This window comes from Macrotis lagotis, chromosome X, assembly GCF_037893015.1.
Source record: "Macrotis lagotis isolate mMagLag1 chromosome X, bilby.v1.9.chrom.fasta, whole genome shotgun sequence".
Taxonomy (NCBI): Eukaryota; Metazoa; Chordata; class Mammalia; order Peramelemorphia; family Peramelidae; genus Macrotis; species Macrotis lagotis.
The window spans coordinates 683,916,913-683,943,021 of record NC_133666.1 but is presented as its reverse complement, the minus strand read 5'-3'; the positions used below and the strand labels follow the sequence as shown (position 1 = coordinate 683,943,021).

At 43.9% G+C, this 26,109-nt stretch overlaps 1 protein-coding gene across 4 annotated transcripts in view; it reads left to right on the top strand.

The window, feature by feature from the left end:
* The window catches only part of SSH1 (slingshot protein phosphatase 1), a 102,441-nt gene that overhangs the window by 62,631 nt on the left and 13,701 nt on the right, over window positions 1-26,109 (top strand). For all 4 annotated transcript variants that reach the window (XM_074206079.1, XM_074206078.1, XM_074206077.1 and 1 more), the window contains 7 exons: window positions 3,692-3,760; window positions 5,116-5,181; window positions 7,913-8,107; window positions 8,844-8,937; window positions 13,732-13,860; window positions 17,400-17,446; window positions 22,001-22,147. In XM_074206079.1, coding sequence (XP_074062180.1) covers window positions 3,692-3,760; window positions 5,116-5,181; window positions 7,913-8,107; window positions 8,844-8,937; window positions 13,732-13,860; window positions 17,400-17,446; window positions 22,001-22,147 — 747 coding nt within the window. The remainder of the gene's footprint in view (window positions 1-3,691; window positions 3,761-5,115; window positions 5,182-7,912; window positions 8,108-8,843; window positions 8,938-13,731; window positions 13,861-17,399; window positions 17,447-22,000; window positions 22,148-26,109) is intronic.

Here is a 26,109-nt window from a genome sequence, read left to right as displayed (position 1 = left end):
TAACCCCATTTGGGGGTTTCTTGTCAGAGATACTGGAGTGGTTTGCCATTTCCTTCTCCAGCTCACTTGACAGATGAAGAAACTGAGGCCAATAGAGTAAATGGACTTGCCCAGGATCACACAGCTGGGAAATAGCTGAGACTGAGAGGTATCTTCCTTACTCTAGGCTTGGCTTTCTATCCACTGTGCCATCTAGCTGCCCCTCCTGGACTGGAGAGGAGAGGAATTTAATAAATCTGGAAATGCAAACCGGAACCAAGTTGTGCAGGGCTTTACAGGCCGAATAGAAAAAAGTATGTGTGTTTCCAAAAGCAATAGGGAACCATTTGAGTTTTTTTGAGTAAGGGAATGACATCACAAGACTAGGGCTTTGGGAAAATCACTTTGGCAACCCTGGAGGATAACTTTGAGAGCAAGAGTTTTAAGACTATTTAGGTAACTGTACCAACTGGCATCTGAATTAAGTTGGTAGCTCTCCATAATTAGAGAAGGAAGTCTGAGAGATGTTAAGACTGAAAAGTACCTGGTTAGCTAGGTGGAGTCACTAAGAGGGAAGAGACCAAGGGAGCTGAAGGTTGCTTGGACCATCCTCTGTAATGGGAAATTAGGGATCACTGTGAACTGAACTAAGGAGTTCTATCTTGGACATGTTGAGTTTGGGTGTTTGTGGGACACTCTTGTCTAAATGTCTAATAGGTATTTGGAGTTGAGGGACAGGAGCTCAATCAAGAGTTAGATATAGGGGCAGCTAGGTGGCGCAGTGGATAGAGCACCGACCCTGGAGTCAGGAGTACCTGGATTCAAATCCGGTCTCAGACACTTAATAATGACCTAGCTTTGTGGCCTTGGGCAAGCCACATAACCCCAATGCCTTGCAAAAACATAAAAAAAATAAGAGTTGGATATAGAATATGGGCATCATCAGCAAGGATAATGGGAGCAAGAAGAAATCACCAAGTGAGAAGATGTAAAGAGACAAGAGAGGAGAAGAAAGGAGAAAAGAGGAGAGATTGGGTTCTAGAGTAGAGTTATCAAACCCCTATGGGCCACAACTCACTGAGATTGGTAAATAACAAAATAAATAAAATGCAAAATAAAATAAAATAACACAGATAACATTAATATGTGGTTTTGTAAACTGATAGGGAGCTGGCAGGGACCCTCCTATAGGGTTTAGTTGCCCCATTCCCCCATTTCTAGTTGAGTTTGCCCCCGCTACTTTAAAGCACAGAAATTTCAGATCTAGAAGATGTTTTGGAAACAGTTTACACTTAATTTAGGCTGTCTCATTTTGCCGAGGCATCACCAAGCGTCAATGCTGACTTTCTCTAATTACACTAGGTAAAGTCCTTGGTCACAGGCCCATTTCTTTCCATCCCGTGCAAGGGGGTATCTGACCCAACACCCTATTCTGGCTTTGGAATTGTAGCATCCACTGTAGAAGTGACCTGAGACTTATTTAGTCAAACCCATTCCTAGACGAGGTGTCCCATAGATGATCATCCTGACTCTACTGAACTTGAAGCGACTCACCACCAGCCAAGGCAGCCCATCCCACTTGGAAGGCTTCCATCAAGCCTAAATTGGATTCCTTGAAGCTCCCACCCTGTTACTCCTTGGTCTTCCTACTGGGGCTGAAACCCTTCTTCCTGGGAAAGTCCTTTACATCAAAGGGATGACTTGGCCCTGTGGAAGGAAGACAGGAGTGAAAGACCCAGGATTGCAGGTCTAGAATTAAGTCTGTACAGGTGAGGAAACTGAGGCACAGGGCAATCCAGTGACTTTCCCAAGGTCACATAAATAATAAGTGTCAGAGGTCAGGTCTTCAAACTCTAGTGCCAATCCTTAGCTTCACCTCATATAGTCTCTTTGTTCTAGGCTTTTTTGGGTCTCAGTTTTATTTTCTAGAAAATGATAGAGTTGGATTAGATGACTTTCAAGGTCCCTTTCTTTTTTTTTTAATTGTTATGGCAATTTTATTGTTTCACTGGTGCAAAATCATGATACTTGCGTAAAGCATTTTCCCCTAAATTTACAATAATGAAGGTTATATATAAACTATATAGATCACAATTTATCTATTTTTATGCGATTTAGAACAAAATTTCCTTGATAAATATGCCCAGTGACGAGTATAGGCCCCTAGTGGATGTCCAGAAATGCAAAATATAAACTTCTGGTTTTAACCATGGTAATTTTAAACTCTCAAACATGCATTAATATACTCTAGTTTTAGGGGAAATATTACACATAGTCTTGTCTTGCATTTAAAGAAAAGCTCAAGCTGAATTCACATGCAATATCCCTCCCACCCCTAAAACGAATCTCTTGTAAAAATCAAGATGAACTATAGAATATAAAGACAGACAGTGCTAGCCACTTACTGGTTAGTACTCCCCTAGGACTTAATAAAATTACCAAAGCAACAAGAAACAGTGAAGAAAAACAGAAAAGATTAGTAGCTGAAAGAAGAAACTTGGAAGATCAGAGCATTTAAAAGAAAAAACGATTCAATCATGCTACGTTCGGTAATCAGACAGACATTTTGATGACCCAACTTGAATATCTGTGAAGTGAATTAATTTGTTAAGGTCCTGAAGGTGAGTGTCTGGAGGTGCAGAATAAAATATATCACAGATAAGAGAAAGATAACCTAACTTGGCATTTCTGAAAGGCACAATCTAGGGGGAGAAGGAGGGATAATAATCTAGCATAATTAAAAAAACTATGTAAATGGAAAGAAGGACAGTGTGTCTGTGTTTCTTCTCTTTAAAGGACAAGACCTTCATAAATTGGCCCCTCAGACTCAGGTGATTCCCTCCTCAAGTGCAAATGCTCCAGGGTGTTATCAAAATGTTTGTTAATCTGTTCTGTTTCTTCACTGGATTCAAGATTTGGAAGGTCTTCTCTTATCTTCTGGATAAGCTGATTCAGAACCTGAGTTGTCACCGCATCATTTTCCTTTTCATAAAAATAGATATATCTGTTCAGAATTTCTATAAAAAGTTGAACTTGTAGCGAGGGATCCATGCACTGATTTGCTGTCTTCAGAGCCTTCTTTAGGCATTCTATCACTCTCTTCCCTCCATGAAGCTCTTCTCCATTCTTGTCTGTGTTTCTGCCAGACCAGAAGAGATGGCCACATGTACTCACAGCCCGACCCTGGTCAGGCTTCTTGAGCAGTTTGGAAGCTGCCAAGGCGCACTGAGTTCTTAAGGGTTCATGGTTTTCTTCACTGAAGCACTTCATCCTCTCAAATGTCCCAGTGATCAAGGTGATGGCAGCCAGCTGGGCTTTAGAATCACTGATTTCATCTTCATACAGAGAAAATGCCTGGGTCAAGGTCCCTTTCCATTCTCAATCCATGATCTTATGACTTCTCTGGACTCTAGTTTCCTTTCCTGTAAAATGAATCTAGAATGAATCTCTAGAGTCCCCTCCAATTCTAAGTCTGTGATCTTACGTCTTCTCTGGACCTCAGTTTCCTCTGATGTAAAAATGAGGATGAGTATAGTTGTAGTTCTAGATTTAGTTCTGGACCTTTCCCTTAGTGCTTCCATACTAAGTCATTGAGACTTTTGTGTGTTTTATTTTTTTTCTGATATGAATGTGGGGGACTGGTTGGGGGACTGGGAGGGCAGGAATGCACATGAGACCCTCTGTAACCTGTCTTGTCTCCTTTTCTCAACAGCATGAGCTGCACCATTGGGATGGTCCTTCGTCTGTGGAGTGACACCAAGATACACCTGGATGGAGATGGGTGAGTGGGGGTGAAAATGGTTCCCTCGAGGAGTGGATTGGAGAGTCCCCTGGAGGAAGAAGCTGTCATTATTCCATCCCTTGCAGGGGGGGTATCTGTCCTGATAGAACCTCCACAGTGATAGGACCCAACCCATCCCCAAACATGGTGTTCCACAAATGGCCATCCTGACTCTGCTTAATGACTTCTAGCTTAGGGCAGTGCACCACAGACTAAGGCTGAAATGATGTAACCATCATTCAGTGGGGAAAAAAAATGTGCTGGGCTGAGTGAGGCTGGGTTCTTTCTTGGACCTTTATGGAAAAGGATTCATTTGGGAAAGAACTTTATTTGAAAATGAAACCTAGGGGCGGCTAGGTGGCACAGTGGATAAAGCACTGGCCCTGGAGTCAGGAGTACCTGGGTTCAAATCCGGTCTCAGACACTTAATAATTACCTAGCTGTGTGGCCTTGGGCAAGGCACTTAACCCCGTTTGCCTTGTAAAAACCTAAAAAAGAAAAAAAAAGAAAATGGAACCTAAAGACACAGCCTAGTGGGTTTCAGAATGAAATCATTTTAAAGGGAGGGAGGGAAAGGCAAAGAGGGTGAGTAGAGATACCCAATTGGGATTGGAAAGAACCTGGAAGAGCAGGCACAGAATGTCAGAGCTGTTAGGGGCCTCATAAAGGGAATGTGATGGTTGGGAGGCCTTAGAACAGAGAATGTCAGAGTTGGGAGGGACCTTACTTAGAATAGAGATTGTCAGGGCTGGGAGCATCCTTTGAACTGGCGATGGCAGAGCTGGGAAGGGTCTTAGAACAAGGGTATCAGAACTGGAAGGTTCTTAGAACATGGAATGACCAAGATGGGAGGGACCTTTATGGTTTTCCAGCACATATAAGACATTTGTACATAGAGGTATTTGGAGTTGAGGGGCAGAAGCTCAATCGAGGGTTGGGTACTTAACGTTGGCATCATCAGTAGGGATGATTGTGGGAGCAAGATGAAATCACCAAGTGAGAAGATGTAGAGAGAAAAGAGAAGAGAGGAGAGGAGAAGAAAAGAGAGATTGGGTTCTAGAGTAGAGGTATCAAAGCCATGTTACATATAGGAAAGCTCCTTCCCCAGAGGCTTATCTTTCTCAACTTCCATTTCCTGGAGCTGCCACTGGAATCCAGGTCTTCCTTCCACATCCCCAGTGCCTCCAGAGACTGTGGTTGTCTTTAGGTCTACCCCTTCCCTGAGAGGCGGCTCCTTGTGGCTGCACCTCTGGCCTTGCCCCAGGGGCCTCCAGAATGCAGCCACCATCCCATCACTTGTTTAGATGGTATGATTTCTCATACAGAGCAATTTTATTTTTCTTTCCTTTTCTCAGTGGATTCAGTGTGAGCACAGCAGGAAGGATGCATGTCTTTAAACCGGTGTCTGTCCAGGCCATGTGGTAAGTGTGGATGCCCGTGTTCATGGGCTGGTGGCAGAAACTGGGCAAGGAGCATCATTTTCCACCAACTCCTCCACCCCCAGAACTGGCTTAAATTTTCCTGGGTGGACATCAATGGACCAGGTGTCAATTCAGCAAGCTACTTTGTTCAGTGGTTTTTATTTGGAAGGGACCTTTAGAAAGGGAATATCGGAACTGGGAGAGGCCTTAGAAGGGGAAGGGAAGGATGGACCTTACTGAATGTTATTTCTAGAGATGACCGTTTTAAGCTCTGTCTAGTCCAGTTCCTTAATTTTCACAGATGAAAGGTGACTAGATCCGTGTCCTTAGAGTCTGGAAGACCTGAGTTCAAGTCCTACTTCTGATACTTACTAGCTGTATGATTCTGGACAAGTCACTCCACAACAGTCAGCCTCAATTTCCACATCTGTACAATGAGAAGGCTTCCATGGCCTCTAAGCTATACATATATGATCCAGTTAAGATGAGACCCTCAGGGAGGATGTGAGTGCTCCAAAGTCACACGATACTTGAGTCCACCTTTGGGGTGTCCACAGACCCATATTTTGGCCACATCATATAGCTTTGTCCAGGAGTTCCATCCCATTTCTCACCTTGTTCCTTTCTTGTATTCAGCACCCCAACTTAGGAAATTCCAGGCTTCATAGCTTCCCTGCATCTAGAAGACAGAAGTGACCAAACCAACCCTTTAGTTGTTGTCTTCCCCAACTCTATAAGTCTCCCCCTCTTTGGACCCAGCCTACATCCCTGTAAGGCTTCTTCTCATTGGTCTGAGAATGGAAACTGGCTTTTATAGGTTTGGAATTCATCATAGCAACCCTGTTGTGATTAATGGGTTCAGGATAATGGCAACTTCAGAACTCTGACTCAATGTTTCTAAGTTTTTCTAAGCTAAACCATGTCTTGAAAAAAAGATAAAAGAGTCATAGGTCATAAAAGTCCTAAACTAAGAACTGGAAGTACTCTGAAAGACCCTCTGACCCAACCCTCTCAATATACAGAAGAGGAAACTGAAGTCCATTGGGTTCAAAGTGATTTAGGATTATAGGATCATAAAGTGAGCTATAAGAGACTTTAGGGACCATCTGACTCCAACTCTTCATTGTACAGAGACCCAAAGAGGTTAATAATTTGCCAAGGTATGCAAGGAATAAATGGCGGACTGGTCCCATCAGACCCAGGCCAAAACTCTTTCCCCTGCACAAGGGCACTAGAACCATAGTGCACTGAGACACCCCACTTTAATCCAACTTTATATTTCCATGTCACTACAAGCTTCCTATCCATAGACCTGTGAAGTGGATACATTAATCTCATTTGATAGATTAGAAAATTCAGTCTCAGTGCTTATACAGACTCAGTGTTTATTAAGCTGTTGAATAAATAAATGAATCCATAAATAAATGAATTAATTGGAATGAAACATTAAGCAAGACAAAAACAAACTATTAAGACTAATAAGAGTAGTCCCTGGCCTTTGGGAGCTTACATTCCAATGGGGAAGCCATCTCATAAAGAGGAATGTTGACTGGAGGGGTCTTTTGGCCAGGGAAGTTAGAGGGAATGGCGATTGGAGGCCACTGGGTTGTAAAGTCTTATCCAGGAATGGTAGTATGGATTTGATTACTATTCTCCAAGCTCCAATTGGTCAGTCAGCAGACATTTATTTAGCACTTACTGTATGTTAGACATTGTCCTAAACATTGAGGATACAAAGGAATTTATTTTGTAAATAGAATTGGAAAGGATTGGGGTGCTTGTGGGACATGGGGGTGACCAGGAGGTGGTGTGAGATCAAGCCAAGAGAAGGCAGGGCGTTCGCTCTCAGGGCCCAGGGTCCAGGGGTAGCAGCTCAATTTCTCGTAGGAGACAGGCAATGTCAGTCTGTTCCTTCAGATTCTAAGGTCAGAGCTCTTCCCATTATATGACACTGCCTCTCCTTTGGCCCATTTTTGTTGGAGTGAAGGCTTTCCATCTGTGTCTGGCGCTTACCATCTGTGTCTTTGGAGCAGTAATAACAGTCTGTTCTGGCTCCCAATAGTCCCCCAAAATCCTTACACACTGGCAGGGATGATATTTCTCTTTCCTTCTCCACTGCTTTGAATAGTGCCAGGGACACAGCAGAATGTAGCCTCCTTGAGGGCAGGACCGTCGTACATCTGTTTGCCTTTGCCTCTTATGCTTAGTCCATTGGCTGGCACATAGAAGGAGGTAAGGGTCATGAAGCTAACTGGCACTGTAATGCAGAGAGGGTTGAGTTTGAAGTCAGGAAAATTCACCTTCATGAGTTCAAATCCAACCTCAGACACTTATTATTTGGGTTACTCTGGACAAGTCACTTCACCCTATTTGCCTCAATTTCCTTGTCTGCAAAAATGAATTGGAGAAGGAAATAGCAAATCACTCTAGTCTCTTTGCAAGAAAACCCCAAATGGGATCACCAAGAGTTGGACATGATTGAAGAACAAATCACCATCACCAACAACAAAAGCTCCATGAGGGAGGGATGGTAACATGCTTATCTTTGCAGTGTCTAGCCCAGAGCTGCACAGAACCAGTTCTTAAGAAATACTTCTTGAGCTGATTACATTGAAAGAAGCCAACTCTCTATTTTTCATCCATCTTTTCTGCCCTGGTGAAGCCAGAAACCCCACTTAGGAGAAGTCCTTGTCCATGGCTAGGTCTCATCCTCCTCCTTCCCCATCTGCAGGTCTGCCCTCCAGATTCTACACAAGGCGTGTGAGGTGGCCCGAAGGTACAACTACTTCCCTGGAGGCATGGCCCTGGTGTGGGCCACCTACTACGAGAGCTGTATCGGCTCCGATCAGAGCTGCATCAATGAGTGGAACGCCATGCAGGATCTGGAGTCCACGAGGCCCGACTCCCCCGCCCTCTTTGTGGACAAGTAGGTGCCAGGGTCTCCTCTCTTCTTTCCTCTGAACTAACCAGGTGCTCCCACCACATCCCATATCCCTTCTCTGTCAGAAGGTAGAATGTGCCATTTAGAGTCTTAGGTCCAGACGGGACCTTACAATTTATTAAAACTAATATTGCAGTTAATAATATAGCAATATGATAACTAATTAAAATAATGGAAAGGACCCAGGATTAGTACTGGGAGGGGCCTTAGAACAGGGAATGTCAGGACTGGGAGGGGCATGAGAACAGAAGATGTCAAAGCTGGGGGGTTGGAGAGGCTTAAAGGTCATCTAGTTCTATCCTCTCATTTTAGAGTCAGTAAATGGGAAGAGTAAAGGGCAGTGATTTGCCCGGAGACACGCAGATGGTTGGTCCAGGATCCAAGACTGTTGCCTCCCAGCCATCTCACCCTCCCACCCCTATCTGGTAGCTGTCCCCTCAGCCTTGCAGTTACCAGCTGCTCAACCTGTTTTCCAAAACAATCTCTTTTCTTCTGTGATTTCTTCCCCTGACTTGAGGGTGGCTGTGCCTTTGATTGAGACCCCAGGTTGAGACCCCCTTCTCCCCTTTTCACCTGGGCCCCCTTGATTTTTCCCCGGACCTTTGGGGACTTTCCAGAAAAGTCCTGGCACAGGGTGTCATAAACAGAAGCCGCAGGCATTCCCAGGAGTCCGTGCCCCCCCAAATTTCCCTGGATTTCCTCAGTGTTCTTTCTCTCCTAGGCCAACAGAAGGAGAAAGAACAGAGCGCCTCATCAAAGCCAAGCTCCGAAGCATCATGATGAGTCAGGACTTGGAAAATGTGACCTCCAAAGAAGTAAGAGAATGAGGGTCCCAGCTTGGGTCCCACAGTTTCACAAATCACTTTACAATTAATAAAAGTTCTTTCATCAGAAATCCCCATTTTCAGATGGAAAAACTGAGACGAACAGAGGATGCAACTAGCCTGGCATCACAGGATAAATAAATAGGAGATCTAAGTTTGTAGAAAACCAGACCTAAGAATCACAGAGTTGGGGAGGACCCCAAAGACCAGGCAACCCACCCCTCTAGAAGATAGAACCAACAAGGGTTCATCCTTCCCAGTGTCCAGGCAGCAGCACATTCCCTTTTAGGACAACTTAAATTGTTGGGAAGTTTCTCCTGATATCGAGCCTCAGTGTACCTCTTTTTAACTTTAGTCATTTAACGAGCATTTATTTAGCAACCTGTTGTTTACCAGGCCCTGCCCTAAATGCTAGTAATATAAAAACAGCAAAAGACAGTTCCAACTCTCCAGGAGCTCTCAGCTATGGTACATTCAAGATATATACGGGTGTCCCCAAAGTCTTAGTGCAATCTTAAGCTTATTAAAGTCTAAATATTGAGATCTGTGAAATCGATTTCCTTAGTAATTCTGTGTATTTCATTTTATGCATATTCATTTACTTATTTGCTCATTTATTTAGTTTTTGTGGGACAGTACCCAAGGTCTCACAGCTAGTAAGTTTCAAGTGTCTGAGGTCAGATTTGAACTCAAGTCCTCCTGACTCCAGGGCCAGGGCAGTGGCACCACCTAACTCCCCTTCCACCACATACAAACTGTCTTCTGTTTATGGGTGGAAACTGCAAAGAGCTAACTTTAAATCTATATAAGACATATATCCATCTAAATCCACATAAGAACAACCTTACATTTGAAGTTAGCCAGCAGGATGGACTGTCTCTGAAGGCAGTGGACGACCACTTGTCAAGGATGTTGTCATGGGGATTCTTTTAGGGGTTGATTTGAACATGATGCCACTGAGGTCCCTTCCAGCTCAGAAATCCTGTTCTGGAAAAGACCTATGAGCAATCTGGTCAAGAAATTACCAAGCTTTAAAAAGAAAAAAGAAGAAATTACCAAGCAATCTTATCACAAGATCTTTGAGAAATTTATTATTCTGGTTAATTTTCCCTCTAAAATTAAAAAAATAATCACAGAAGAATCCAAGAACGACATAGCCTACAAAAATTTTTTCCTGTGTGAAAATAGGTTTATTTCCTCTTGATCTAGAGTATATTACATGCCCTTGGTCCCTGTGGATGACCATGGATGAGTTTGAGAATATATTTCAAGCCTCAAGTCAATGCTGTGACAGTATGCTTTGAGTCACTAATCCAGTGGAAACCTCCTCATTTTGCATATGTGGAAACTGAGCCCTCCAGTAAACTTGTGACTCTCTGTGAAATGAGGAAGTTAGATAAGATGGTCTCTAGAAGACAGTCTGCTCAGTTTTCAGGGCTTAATAATGGTGCAGTCGACTCATAGATAATCTATATATGCATACACCTCTCTCTCTTTCTCTCTCTCTCTCTCTCTCTCTAACCCTTGTCTTTTACCTGAGCTCCTGCCCCACCTCTCCACCTAGACAATTCAAACCCAGAGTCTCCCTGACCAAGATGCCATCCTCCTTCCAGGCTGCCAGATTTGTACCTTAAATCCTCCCCACCCTGTCCCATAATTACCAGAACAGATCATATTTGGCATCTCTCCTCACCTTCCTTCCCCTTCGCTCTAGTAATGGGGCTAGGAAGTCTTTAATTAGTGGTCTTTTAATTCATTTTTTCCATTCTAAACCTAATGTTCCTCCTTCCCTTGCATTTTAATGATCTTGAATTTATTATTTGTTTTCTTTATATTTATTCTGTATGTTTATATTTATACTCACCGGCCCTGGAGTCAGGAGTACCTGAGTTCAAATCCAGCCTCAGACACTTCATAATGACCTAGCTGTGTGGCCTTGGGCAAGCCACTTAACCCCCTTGCCTTGCAAAAAAAAACCCCAGAAATTGTTCCATTCAGTGTTTTTATATCTTCTCTGTGTAGACATAGTACTTTTTGAAATCCATATGTAATCAAGCATTTGTTAATAGTGATGAATTCAAAATAAGAAGTGGAATTCATTTAGGGTTTGCTAAGCACTTTAGCTGCTGTATTATCTCTATTTTTTCAGAGTAGGAAACCGAGGCAGGCAACTTGCCCAGAGTCACACAGTTAGTGGGAGTCTGAGGGAGTTTTACAGCTCAGATCCTCCTGACTCTGCCCCAACTGCCTTCTATTATTAAGCACCTGCTGTATGGCTCGGTGATGCAGAAAATAGAGCATCAAATATGGTATAGGAAGACTTGGCTGTTTGCACCTAAAATCCCACATGCAAATAACCACAAATCCCTCAGGCTCTATCCACTTCTCTCTTTTTATATTTAGTCCATATGTTTATATATAAAATATCTCTCTCTCTCTCTCTCTCTGTGTATGTATGTATATGAGATCACTTTTTATGTCCTCACATGTTCAGGGTATATTCCCTGTAACAAAGATTATTGGGTCCACGGGTATTATTATTTTTATGGCATTTGTTATACTCTGTTCAACTCACCTTCCAAAAAAGAATTTTTCAGTCTGCAATTCTACCAGCATTGTATGAGTTTAACTACTTTTCTACAAGACTCCTTCCCTCCAGCATTGAGTTTGGTCACTTCTGCTTATTCTCTGTATCATTTTTACTTATATTTCAACAACTATTAGTGACATTACTTACATGGTCAAATGTTTATTTTCAGTATTGTGTACTCTTTTGTAAAATTTCTGATCATGTCCTTTGACCATTTGGTAACTGCCCTCGAACATTTATCATCTCCTTCTAAATCTGAGATGTTAGGTTTTCATTTGTTAATAATAACAAAAATTAACATTTTTCATGGTGTTCTCTATATACGGCTTACATGCCTATTGTCTCATACTATGCTTGTGACAGAGGCAGTAAAGAAAGATTGCCCCGATTTGAAGCTAAATGACTTGTCTGGAGTCACAGGGTTAGTAAATATTAGCACCAAGTCTTGGACTCAAAGTTTCTATTTTTTTGTTTTTTGTAAGGCAATGGGGTTCAGTGACTTGCCTAAGGCCACACAGCTAGGTAATTATTAAGTGTCTGAGGCCGGATTTGAACTCAGGTCCTCCTGACTCCAGGGCTGGTGCTCTAGTTACTGCACCCCCAGTTTCTATCTCTTTAAAGAAGGTTTTGTGATGGAATCTAAACAAGTCTTGAATGTGCCTTGGTAAAGTGACTCCCAAATATTTCCATCCATTTTGTTACTATTTTGGTTTCATTTCTTTCTTTTAGGATTTTGCAAGGCAAATGGGGTGAAGTGGCTTGCCCAAAGCCACACAGCTAGGTCATTATTAAGTGTCTGACACCTGACTCCAGGGCCGGTGCTTTATCCACTGCACCACCCAGCCGCCCCATTTTGTTACTATTTTGAAGGGGACTTCAATTTCTGTTTTTCCTCCTGGATTTTTCTACTGGTATATAAAAATGCTGTTGATGTTTTGGGAGAAAGGGAAACGTTATCCTACTTTCCTGAAATTATATATTTCTTTCTCAGTTACTTTCCTTGATTCTTGGAGGTTTTCTAAGCATAAAGCAATTTGTCATCAACAGATAAGCATCATCTTGTGTCCTCTTTGCCAGTCTTTATCCTTTCATGTTTTGCCCTTGTGTCATTGTTATTGCTGCCATTTGGAGAATGGTGTCAAATAACAGTGGGAAAGGGAGGCATCCTTGTTTTACTCCTGCATTTACTGAGAAATCCATTTTGGTTTCTCTCTCGCAGTATACTAACTTTTTTATTTCAAATCTAGCATTCTTTCCTCTGCATCTGGCTGCCTCAGCATCCCATAATTTACTGAGCTATCTGGGTACATTTAGGTTTTTTCTAGTTCTTTGCAATTTTAGATTATCCATAACTTAATAGGTATGCATATTGTATATATTTATATGAATACTCTTAATAATAATAAGATTGAATAATAACATTAATACTGCTGGGGATATTAACACATGTGTAGTATGAATTAATATAACACATTTAATAGTCTACATATTTTAATAGATTTTTTCTTGTTAGTGATTTAATGTAGGTTTATTTTGGGTTTTTTATATAATTGGACTTATTTTGCTTTGTTTTATTTTTAAGTTGTAGTGTGCAGGGTGTCATGGTCCATGCCTGTGATCATTGAAATTGAGGCTGGCCTAAACCAATCAAATGATCCCTCTGTCAGCATAAATATGGAGCTGGGTACCACTGGACTGCCAAAGGAGGGGAGAACCAGCTCAAGTGGCAAAGAGTAGATCAGAGTTTTTCTGCCAATTGGTAGAGGCATGAGCTCCTGAGTGGGATACAGTTAAACAAAGCCAAACACATGTATCATAGTGTATCGAGGTCTGTCTCTAGGTAAAAAAGCTAAGCTCAAGTCACGTCATTAACTTCTCAATGATCCAGCAGGCTTTAGACGATAAATTGTAAGCGTTGCCGATCTGTCTACATGGAGGACATTTCCCCACTAGGAGTTAGTTCACTGCTCTGATAAAAATCTCTGGTCTAGACCCAAACCCAAAACAATACAAATTTCAGTTACAACTTCTAATAGAATATGCGACATTCCGCGTCCTCTCTGAAAGGAAAGAAAGGGATATCCATTCCTCCCCCTTTTTTAATGAGCTGTAGTTTGTTCATGCTATGCTTTTTTGTCTAGTAGTGAAAATTGTTTCTTAATAATCATTCTTCCTGGTCTATCCCCACTCCACAGATACGCAATGAATTAGAGAAGCAGATGAATTGCAACCTGAAGGAATTCAAAGAATTCATTGACAATGAGATGCTTCTTATCCTGGGCCAGATGGACAAGCCCTCCCTCATCTTTGATCACCTCTATCTGGTAAGAGACCCAGGTTAGACATATGGTATCTTTTTTTAGGAGCATGAGTCCCTGAGGGTCCAAAGGTTTGAGGCAATTCAGTGAGAAAGGGGGTAAATGACTTGAGAAAAATTTTTTCTCATTAGGGAAAATCCCCAGTAAAGTCTTATTTCTGGAGAGCACTCTGTCAGTCTGTTCTCATGGCAGTGGCCTAGTTCTTGACTCCTAAATCTCAATCTCTTTCTCTCTCTCTCTCTCTCTCTCTCTCTCTCTCTCTCTCTCTCTCTCTCTCTCTCTCCCCTCCCTCCCTCCCTCCCTCCCTCCTCTGTCTTTGTCTCTCTGACCCCTAGTATTATGGGGATTTCTTTGAACACCTTTAGAATATTGTGGTGGTTTCCACAAACATTAAGTGTTTTGTGCTTTTAGTTGTGGGAGATTCAAAGATAAAGTATACAGAGCCATCAGCTAGTTGGGAGTGATAAAACACTTATAGATTCAAACTAACACCAAATAGAATGGAACAAGTGCCCTCAGGTTTTCCAAGTACTCCTTTCCTTGTCCTCCCTGTGTTGTATCTAAGCCCCATTTTACAGATGAAGCAACTAAGGCTCAAAGAGCTGATCCACCCTACCCAGAAGCAAGGAGATTGTCCCCCACACACATATATGCACATAGGTGTTGAACCCCAATCTGGATCCAAATCCAGTGCTCTTTCTGCTATACCTCCCTGCTTTATAATCCAACCCTCCTTCCCCCCCATTCCCTGTTTAGGGAAGAGGAAACTGAGGCCCAAAGAGATTAAAGAATTGGATCAAGGACCTTAGAATACAAGAGCTGAGAGGAATCTTGGGACACAATGAATGTCAGAACAGGGGAGGTCAGAGCTGGGAGGGGTCTTAGAACAGGGGAAGTCAGAGCTGGAGGAGGCAGTCTTAGAACAGGGGAGGTCAGAGTTGGGAGGGAACCTGAGAACAAGGGATGTCAGAACTGGGAAGATCTTAAAAGATCATCTGCTCCTTCACCCCTTTGTAATAGTATAATAAACACGCCCCCAGTGGTCCAATGATTTGCCATAGAGCTGGGCAACCGGGTTTGGGGGAGCATCCCAAGTCTGATGTCTGTGTCCAGAGAAATCCTCTTGCGGTTGGTGGCCTCTCCACCAGGTGGTGCCCCAGACTGGAGGACGGCAATGGCGTAACCCGGGTTTCACTACCCTGTGAGCAGGGTCACTGCTCTATATCACTTTTTCCATGATCACTCCTAAAGGAATTTCAGGGCTTGAGCCACTCTTCCCCCCTCCCTTCCCGTTCCATGAAGTGAATTCTGGATCAGAGTAGCTTAGCGGAAAAGGCAAAAGACAAAAGCAGGAGAAGTTTGGTAAAGGAGCAAAATCCCTGGTTACTTGTGAAGACCCACTTTGTCCTTAAAGAAAACAGATGGGGAAACTTCTGTTGTCCCCATAGAGAGGTGGGGGGTTACAGGGACAGGGCACTGCACACACCATCAGACAGGGCCACTGTACAGACTATTTGCTCAACTATTTTTTTCTTGATGTTTTATTTTATTTTTCCAATTATATAATATGGCGTGCTTACTTAACTCTTAGCAACATAGGGTTCAGTATTTGGGGTTGATCTAACTGGAAATGTTGGTAATAGAAAAACAAAAAACATCAATAAATTTTAACTTTTAAAATGACTGGTATTGGATTCAGAGTTTAAGATCCACTTAAACTCTCTGTGTCTCCCTAGACACAGTTTTTTTTGGCCTCCCCATGCCTCAGTTTCCTCATTTGTAAAATGATGATAGGAATATTTGTTCTACCTGAATCACAGGTGGCTCCATTGATTTATTAAACTGTGAGCTTGACAGCTGTTCTTGTGAGGCTGTTCTCAGCTCCTAGAAGAGCATGTTTACATTATTGCCACAACTTTATTTTGATGCCCTGAGTACAACAATAGCTCCTTCAGAGTGGACACTGTTATTTGGTTTGTCTTTGGGTCCCAGGCCCCTTCCATGGGGCTCGATCATCATAGGTATTTGATACCTGCCTGCTCAATTATCATTGACTCATCCTAGCTCTGCCAGGACCTTGCCTTGAGGCTTTGGACAGGTCCTTCGCCTTCTCTCGATCTCTGTTTCCTCTTCTAATCCCAGAATCGGAGACTCAGCTGGCACCTCAGTTGCCATGTTCCAACTCATTCATGAAAGAAATTCCCCATCTAACACCCTTTCCTCATGTCTGACCCATGAAGGCTGTTCAGCCCTAAGATTCTAGATCACAGGATAGTCTCTTTGGACTGAGAGCCAGGAGGGGGGCATGGAGGTCACCTAGACCCTCCCTTCCACTCCCCCCCCCCATGTACACATATATATTCACATACATACTCTCTCTCGCACACACACCACACTTTACAAATGAGGAGCCTAAGGTGCAGAGAGGGTAAGGTTAGTGTAGGCCAGAGCTGGATTTTGAAGATAATTCTTCATATTCTGTGTCCTGTGTCCAATGATCAACATTCTACTTTGTTAGTTAAGGCCTTTCATTAATCCATGGAAACCAGTCAACCCTCAGATCTCAGAGTTCTGTGTGTGTGTGTGTGTGTGTGTGTCTGTGTGTGTGTGTGTGTCTGTCTGTCTGTCTGTCTGTCTGTCTCCCCTCTGCTGTGATTAGGCCCCCTTTGGTTGGGAATCTATTGAGCAAGCCCCAGTACACATATGGTCCTTGGCTCTTGGGGAATCTCAAAGGGCTCCCCATGGTCACTGAGAGGACAGGGAACCTAAGAACAAAGTGATGCTATTCCCAGTCTCCCCAGGAATTCTTTTGTTGCCCTTAGGAATGTTTTAAAGGACACTTCCTCTGGAAGACATCATGATGTTGGAACAAAGAGAAGGGGAAGGAAGAAGTGAACTTCCCCTGGCTTATATGTCCATAAAGCGAAAGTGCCAGGTGAACAATTGCATAATGGAGACGGGGTCTGTTTAGGACATAAAGTCTATTACAGAACATGGTTCAGGCTATAAGGGGGCTTAGAATAGATTGCTTTTTAGATCTAAGAGGAATATTAGAACTTAGATTAATGGTTTTGTCAGAGCCTGGAGGGTAATTAAACAGGTGTCAAGACTTAGAGGAATCTTAGAAGAGAGGATGTCAGAGCTTGGAGGGGTCCTAGAATAGGGGATGTCAGAGCTGGCAGGGGTTTTAGAACAGGGGATGTCAGAGCTGGGAGAACTTAAGGACTGTTCCATCAATTTAAGTCTCATTTTACCAATAAGAAAATCGAGCCTCAGAAATTTAGGGAGGTCTTCCCGTAGCCTAACCCCCTGCAACCATCACTGCCTCCTCCCCACTCCCCCTTCCCCATCACCAGCTTCTTGGTCCTGAGCATCAAGGACAGACTGGTGAAGTGAAAGGTAAATTTCTTTGAATGGACCCTTACACTTGATACCTTGGTCAAACCCTTCCCCAGTGGGTTTGGTCAAAGTGGTGATGCTGGGGCCTGAACCCCAGCACTTCCATCAGAACATGTTGGGATTCCTGTGTGTTCTTTGTCTCCTAGGGCTCTGAGTGGAATGCATCCAATCTGGAGGAGCTGCAGGGCTCCGGGTGAGTATATCAGGACCCATTTTCAGAGAGGGTCATTGAATCAGACCCTTCCCCAGCCAAGCCCAGGGAAGGCTGCTGTTGACCTTCAGACCCAGGAGTCGAGGCCTCCAGCAGTCTGCCAGGAACAGACTGTTGTCCCCTTCCTCCTGTCGGTCCCTCGGCAGCTGGCAGAAGCAATTAGTAGCTCCGACAGATACTTCAAAATGTCACGTCCTGAATAATTCATGAGGCTCAAATGGTCGGCCTTTTTATTTTTTTGGTGGGGAAATGATTTTTTAAAAGAAGCGCAAATGCCACAGACTAGTGTTGAGACTTCCAAGGCTGTCTTGGAGTAAGGAGAGGCCTTAGATCAGAATATCAAGGCTGGGAGGGACCTTAGAACAGGGAATATTGAAATAATATCCCCCCCCCCAAAAAAAGAGCAGTGAATATCAAAGCTGAGTGGGATCTAAGAACAGGGAATGTCTAAATAAGAGTAAAAATGAAGCAAACAGGGAATGCCAGAGGTGGCAGGACCCTTGGGCTGTCTTGTCCAGTTCAGGCGAGACTCAACCTTTCTGTACCCTCTTGTCCAGTGGGTCATCTCACCTCTACTTGGACACATTGGATCTTGGGATCCATGGTGTGGGGCTGGAAGGAACCTGAGTGATGTAGGTCTAGTCCAAACCATCACTTTACAGATAAATGATGGCAAATATCCATTAATCACTTGTTCTGTGATAAAGACCTGGAGATGGAAAAATAAGAGAGACGAACCTTGCCCTCCAGGAGCTTTCATTCCAGGGAAGGGAGAAGATGGGGTGGCTGGAGCCCTGGAGCAATGGAACCCCTGCACTCTCTCCTGAAGCTCTGGTAGGCTTGGCTTTGTTCCTGTGTCCAGGAAGAGAAGGAGGAGGGTCCAGGAAATGGATGTGTAAGATGAGATTGGACTCAGTGACCCGGAAGACCCCTAGAAAGGTGCCAGAGGCCGGCTCTACCCTGCACTGGTTGGACAGACCCCATCCAGAGGCCGAAAGGGGGCAGAGGTCAGGCCACATGAATGAATCTGCCAACTAGCATGGACACAGACTTTGTGCTAAGCTCTGGAGATACCAATACACAAAGGGGCACTAGCCTCCTTCAAGAAGTTTGCCTTCTACTATGCACATTAGTTAGAAGTGTGGATTTTTAGTCTGAAGAAGAGGGGTTTGGGATTGGGGGAGTCGGGGATGCAAGTAGGGCATCGAGTAGCAGTTGTCCACAAATATTAGAAGCAACTGGAGGGGGGCCACAATTCATAAGTCCATTGGACCTGGAGTTGGGAAGACCAGAGTTCAAATCCAGCATCAGATCTTTCCTAGCTGAGTAAAATGACTGAGCAAGTCATTTTACTTGCCCACTCAGTTGCCTCATCTATAAAATGAAGATGATATAACACCTCCTTCACAGATTTCCTTTTTTTTTTTTAGGATAAAATGAGAATATTTGTAAAGTGCTTCTCAAATATTAAGACAATATATAAATACAAGAGTTATTATTAGAAGGCCTGCCATGTGGAAAAAGAATGAAACTTGCTCTGGATGACTTCAGAGGGGGAAAGTTGTAAAGCGGGCCATTGAAGCTTCCTAACCAGGCTGTCCCAGGGAGAGATGGGGATGGACAGGAGTGTATGGACTCTCCCTTCCTGGACACCATCAGGCATCAACCTGTTGATACCCGTTGGGTATATTGTAGATTGTTTTCTGGGTATGAGTTGAACTGATGGCTACTAAAGTCCCTTCCAGTTTTGTGTATCCAAATATTGTTCCCTCAGTATGTTCTTCTGGCAATGGTCCAAGGCTCTCTTGAGAGTGTCTTATACCCCACATAAGCTCATTGGCTTAGGGAGTGACTTGAAGCAGGGTGATCAGTTAGGAGGCTGGAAAATGGTCCAGGGGAGGAGGGCTTGATGCTAAAGTGATGTGAGGGGAGCAGAAGACGGAGAGTGACCTTTCGAAAGGTAGAACCAGTCGGTCTTAGCAGCTTGTTGGGAGTGGGAGGCCAAAGGGATATGTAAGTCAAGACTAGACAGTGGGGCGGCTAGGTGGCGTAGTGGATACAGCACCGGCCCTGGAGTCAGGAGAACCTGAGTTCAAATCCGGTCTCAGATACTTAATAATTACCTAGCTGTGTGGCACTTAACCCCATTGCCTAGCAAAAACCTAAAAAAAAAAAAAAAAAAAACTAGACAGTGAAGGTGCACACCTGAGTGACCTGGAGCAAGACACTGGCTTCCCCAAAACAGCTCAGTTGGCTGGAGAGACCAGTTTGTGAGAGAGGATAATGTGTTCAAGATTGAGCCATATTGAGTTTGAGATACTATTTGGATTTCCCAGGATTGATGCCCAAGGGAAAAATCAGGAATCTCTGATTACTATTCACTTGATTCCACAGGTTTGTTTTTTCCTTTTACCAAGTTGGGTTTTTTTACATCACCATAATTTCTCCCAGTATCCCTCCTCCTTCCTTTCCTAGGGACCCAACACCTATAACAAATAGTATTTATAAAAAATAATAATAAAAGAGAGAGAAGGAAGGGAAAATCAGTATAACTGATTAATACATTGAAAAAGTCTGAAATTCTGTTTGTACAACATATTAAATGTACCCCATTTCTGGACCTCTTACCTCTGCCAAAGGATGAAGTGAAAATATCTTCTCATCTTTTTGTTCAAATTCCATTTGATTTTTAAATTTTAGAACATTCCCTTTTATTTTTTCTTAGTAGTTCTTTTTATTTCTTTTTTTCTTAATAACATTTTCTCTTTTTACCACCCCCCACCCACCCAACTATAAGCAAAGACAATTCTTGGTTCTTTCCAATTCTGTTATTGTAGTCCTTATGTATCCATCTTCATCAGTTCTTGTAGATCTTTCCATGCTTCTCTGTATCCATCTCCATCTCATTTCTTAGATTGCTTAGATTTCTTAGACAGTCCATCACTCAGCTGCCACAGTTTATTTCTCCAATGCACAAATGATGGACATCTACTTTGTTTCCAGTCCTTTGTTATCAGCAGAAACCCTTCTATTAGCTTTAAAGCTTTAGAAATGCTTGGCGATGTTCTCTTTTGTATAAAAACAAAAACAAAAACAAAAACTTTGTTTCAGGGAACAAAAATCTTTTTTCCTTCCTACTCCCTACCATTTAAAAAAAGCCAAAAAACTAAGAAAGAAAAATAAAGTCCTTGTAACCAATATGTAGAGTCAAACAAAACACATTCCCACATTGGCCGTGTCCGAAAAAGAGATGTCTCATCATGTGCCCACAGTTGCTGGGATTTTCTGAATAAACACTGGCCTCCTGCCTGCTAGGAACAGTGTGGAAAGCCCAGAAGCCCTCACTCCCCAGCAGGATGAGAGACAAATGTTCCAATCTGGATTCCAGAGAACAGATGTCTGAACATTGCTATTATTTTTTTTTAAAGGGGGGAAAAAAGGGAAAAAACAAACAGCCCAAGGAGACCAGGTCACCCTTCAGTGGGTCCACCCTTGTGGCATCTACGAATGACCACATTTAAAAATCAAGACTAAACAAATCCTAAAATACATTTCTGGGGCTGGTGGAGATGTTTTCTTTCTCAGGAAAGTCTGAAAAGAGAGGGTGGCAGTAAGCCGTGGGCTCGAACCTCCATGCTGGGGAGATTCTTACTGTAATAACAGCTTACATTTCTGTAGCACCTGACAAGAGGTTTATAGACATTAGCTCATTGGAACCTCCCAGAAATCTTGGGCAGGAGGAAGAAGAGGAGTCAGTATTCATTTTTTACAGGTGAGGCTAGCCAGAGTTCTGGAAAGGTGAAGTCACTGGCTGAACAGCACCCAGTGTGATGGCAGCAAGACCAGGATTAGAAGCCCCAGGGAGCTAGGGGTGACCCAGGGAGTTAGGGCCGACCCACTCTCCGTGAAACTTTTTCTTCCTTTCTCTGTAATTACTTCAAATTTTTCAGAGGCATTAGCTGAGAGAGCATTGCAAAATTGATGTGAATAAACACAGTCAAGGAACTAACCAGCAAATGTGCCCAACTGTCAAAAAAACCAAATATTTTTATGTGGGTTTTTTGTTTTAAAGTGTGTCTGAGCTGGGAGGGGTCTTAGAACAGGGCATGTCAGAGCTGGGAGGGGTCTTAGAACAGGGGATGTCAGAGCTGGGAGGGGCCTTAGACTAGAGATGTCAGAGCTGGGAGGAGCTTAGAACAGGGGATGGTAGATTGGTATATGGTAGAACTTGGGTATAGAATGTTAATATTAGAAGGAACCTTTAAGATTTTCTAGTCCATCCCCCAAATTTATAGAATCAGAAACTGAGACCCAGAAAAAAAGTCAGTTGACCAAGGTCTCCCAGAACTTGGAATAAGTAGAAGCAGACCTGGAGGTCATGTCTCCTGCTGCTTGGACCCTTCCTTTCATTCCACCTCATGGGCAGTGATGGGGGGAGGGGAGTGAGGGTGAGGATGGACATGGGGACAGGGAGGAGAAAAAGGATTCAGGCCTCACTCTCACTCTCCCCTTGTCTCATGTTCTTTGCCATCGCAGCGTTGACTACATCTTAAATGTGACCAGAGAAATAGACAACTTCTTCCCCGGACTCTTTGCCTACCATAACATCAGGGTCTATGATGAGGAGACGACGGACCTCCTGGCCCATTGGAACGAGGCGTATCACTTCATAAACAAAGCCAAGTGAGTGGGGGGGGGAGTCACACCTCACACCATTGGAGGGGGAATCCCCAACTTGGGCTTGTCCTTGAATCAGTTGGTCAGTATTTATTAGCTTTGAAGCATATGGGCTGGTATGCGGCAAAGACCCAGGGTGGGAAAACATCATGGCAAGTGTTTATGAAAGATCACATCCCTGCCAGTCTCAGTGATGGGTCCTGGAGACCCAAGATGGCCCACATGCTCCCTGCCCTCAAGAAGCTAACAGTTCATCAATCCGCTATCGAGATCATGCCTGTCAGACCTCCTTCCTAAGGGTCTCCTGAGGAGCAAAAGACTTTACAAACTTTAAAACATTTTATAAATCCAAGTTATCATTATTATTATTTTATTATTATTACTATTATTAATTGAGAGGTAGTATGGCCAAAAGGATAGAGAGCTGACCTTGAAACCTCATTCACATCTTTGTCAACCAAGCCCTCTGTCAGCCTGGCCAGCCTTCAGTGCCCAGGCTTCTCTCTCCTCATGTTTCAGAGCAAGAGACACTCTGCTGAATGAAAGGACTTTCCTCTCTCTAGACTTCCCAGTATTTGAGGAAAACACAGCTCCAGCCCTTGTCTCTGTCTTGGTGGCTTCTTGGGCCATCCTCACTAATCTGAAATAAAGTCAGAAGGTCAGAGCTGCCCCGGGGACTGGGCACAGAACACTGAGAGACGTGGAGTTTCCATTTTCAGTGTGTCTATTTAGATATATAGAAACAAAGAGAATTCAGACCTTTCAACATTAGGAAATACAATAATCTCAGTCTGGGGAGGGAGCTCTGGTTTAAGAAGCTCTCAGGCTTCATTCGATCAACGAGGCAGCCCAGCAAGGTGGGCAGGGCGTGTCATAGTATCCTCATTTTAGGGACAGGGACTTCTCTGATTATTTCCTCGGTTCTGAGAACTAAATTCCCAGACGAGGGGTGTCCCTAGGTGATGCCATAGTGGATAGAGCTCTGGTCCTGCAGTCAAGAAGACTCATCTTCCTCAGTTCAAATATGGTCTCAGACACTTACCAGCTGTGTGACCCTGGGCAAGTCACTTCACTTTGTTTGCCTCGGTTTCCTCATCTGTAAAATGAACTGGAGAAAGAAATGGCAAAGCACTCCAGTATCTTTGCCAAATTAGCCCTAAATGGACTCACAAAGTGCAAGACTTGACTGGGGGAAAAAAAAAGACTGAATAACAACAGCCTTGTTTCTTGCAGACAGGATGAGCCCCAGGTGGGATTTGAGGCCAGTCCTTCTTCATTCTGAGACCCTTTCCCCAAGATACCAAACTGCCCTTTTTTCCTTTTCTCCATACTTTGTTTAGATAGAACAGACCCCAAATATTAAAATAAAACTAGCAATCACGGAACATTTAAAATACTTTACAAATATTGCCTCATTTTGTCCTCACAACAACTCTGAGGGAGGTACTATTATTATTATATATTTTTATCCCCATTTTTACAGATAAAGAAACTGAGGCAGGCAGGTTAAGTGACTTGCCCAGGATCCCACAGTTAGGTAGATTTTTAAACCAGGCCTTCTTGACTCCCAAGTCCAGTATTCTCTGTTCTTTGCCACACTGTCCCCGGGATATACATAGTCCCTGCCCTCAAGGAGCTTACAGTCTCTAGCTTGGGGGCTGGAGGGTGGGTGATATGTGATGCTAGTACAGGTAGGGGAGGTTCCTGATAGAGTGTGTGATGGGCAGAGGGAAGAATCAGACAAAGAGCTTTAGGAGAATTTGGGGAGGGAGCCTTATGGCCGCTCAAACCCAGATCTGACTCCATTTCCACCTGACTATATGGTCCCTCAGCATCTCGGTCCTCTCTGTTTCCCAGTTTCTTCTGTTAAAAGAAAAGGAGGGTGGGGGTTTTAGATTCTGTGACCTCCAAGGTCCCTTCCAGTCTCCGTAAATCCTCACTCTTCTGTGTCATAGAGGTAGGTCACACAACTTCCCCGGGCCTCCATTTTCTCACTAGTAAAATGGGTATCCTGTTGTACTCCCACCCTCAGAGCTCAGCTGTGGGAAAGGCATTATGGAAACAGGAACTGATGGGTTCCTTCCTCCCAAGGGCCAAGACATCCTGGTCCCTTTGCCTACTGACTGACCATACCCATGTCCCGAGCTCCATTAAGACTCTGAGATTTGTGGAGCAATGATTTGGGGGGCAGAATTTGAAGGGAAGACACAGGCACGTCTGACAGCCTCCCCCCATCTCTGGCCGGTAGAGCAGCTGCGAGTGGCATAAACAGTCTGGCTGCCAAATCATTACCTTCAGCCCAAATAAAGTGTGGTCCATTGCTTAATTCACGTGCTGCCCTCCCTTCCTCTAGCCAAGCCGGCTCAATCAGTGAGCCAGTCAGATCTCCTTCCCCCCATCCTGCCCAATGCATCTCTCATAATATCTGTCCCTGCCCAGATTCCCAATACTGAAAAATCTGCATATGGTCCCAGATCATGAGTTCTAGAGATCAAAGGCCATTTGACTTGGGAGAAAAAGACCCACTTCTAGAATCTAGAAACAATGATTCAAGAAGTCTAGAACTGCAAAGCACTGGTCCAACTTCCTCATTACATTGGAGGAAACTGAGGCCCAGAGATCAAGGTACTGGAGGATCCCAGGTCTCACGCTGGAAGGACCTTCATCTAGTCCAACACCCTCTCATATCACGGAGGAGGAGGCCCCTGGGATAGTTTAACTCACCCAGGGTGACACTGGTAATGAATATCCAGCAAGATTTGAATCCAGGTCCTCTGACTCCCAAGTCAAACATAATGCCACAGAATATTAGACCTGGAGATGTTTATTGCTACATTGCTATGTATCCTTCAGGTTTCGAGTCAGAAGGGACTTCTTGTTGTTCAGTCATGATCCCATTTGGGGATTTTCTTGGCAAAGACACTGTAGTGGTTTTTGCCATTTCCTTCTCCAGCTCATTTTACAGATGAGAAAAATGAGACCAAAAGGATGAAGGGACTTCCCCAGAGCCTGCTAGGAAGTGTCTGAAGCCAGATTTGAACTTAGGTCTTCCTGATGCTAGGGCTGGCACTCTACACTGACCATCTAGCTGCCCCCAAGAAAGGGGCTTAAATATGATCTATTCCAGTTAACATCCTGTGGTGGTCCCGGTGCCCCCAATGCTCTGCCCCGCACCTGGGTCTGGCTCCTGTTTTCTCCCGGTCTCAGCCCGGGAACCAACCCCTCATATGAGGGTCTTAAGCCCTGCCCCAGCCATTAACACTTCCTCCTTCTAGAATTTACATTGCTCTCTTTTCTTTCTGATTCAGGTCTCTGATTCTGGAACTCTGAGGGACTCCCAGGGAGGGAATTCCCTGCCCCAAAGCAGAGCAGCATTTGCTCTGAACCTTGCCATCTGAACTGAGCTTCCTCAGATAGGATTTGAACCCAGGTCCTCCTAAGCCTGAGCCTGGCTTTGTCCACAAAAAGAGGGGCATTGCCTTATAACTTAAGTTATAACTCGAAACCATGACCTCTCAGCTGAATTGAATTGGCAGAACCAGGCTTGGACTGGATCTCCTGAGAGACTTGCCTCCAATTAATGGCATTATTTTTTCCAATTACATGCAAAGCTAGCTTTCAGTATTCCACTCCAATTGCTTTTCAGTCCCTTTTCTCTGTAGGGAGACCCCCTTGCCTGTTTCTCACCTGCTTTTTTCCCCCCTGTCCCACCCCACCCCTCTCAGATCATAGACTCTCCCATAGGGTCTTCTCTGGGCCGGGAGCTGCCCCCTTGGGTGGCTCATGACCTTGGCATCTGAGGCTTTCCCAGCTCCATCCTAGATATACCCTTTCAGACCTGCTTGCATCCAGGTCCCTGCACAGGACTTGACATCCCCTGTTGTATTTTTCAGTTTGGGGGATTTCCTTTCATGGATGTGTTCATACGTGTTCTGTAAACATCCTGGGCAGGCTGGGGTGGGAGCATG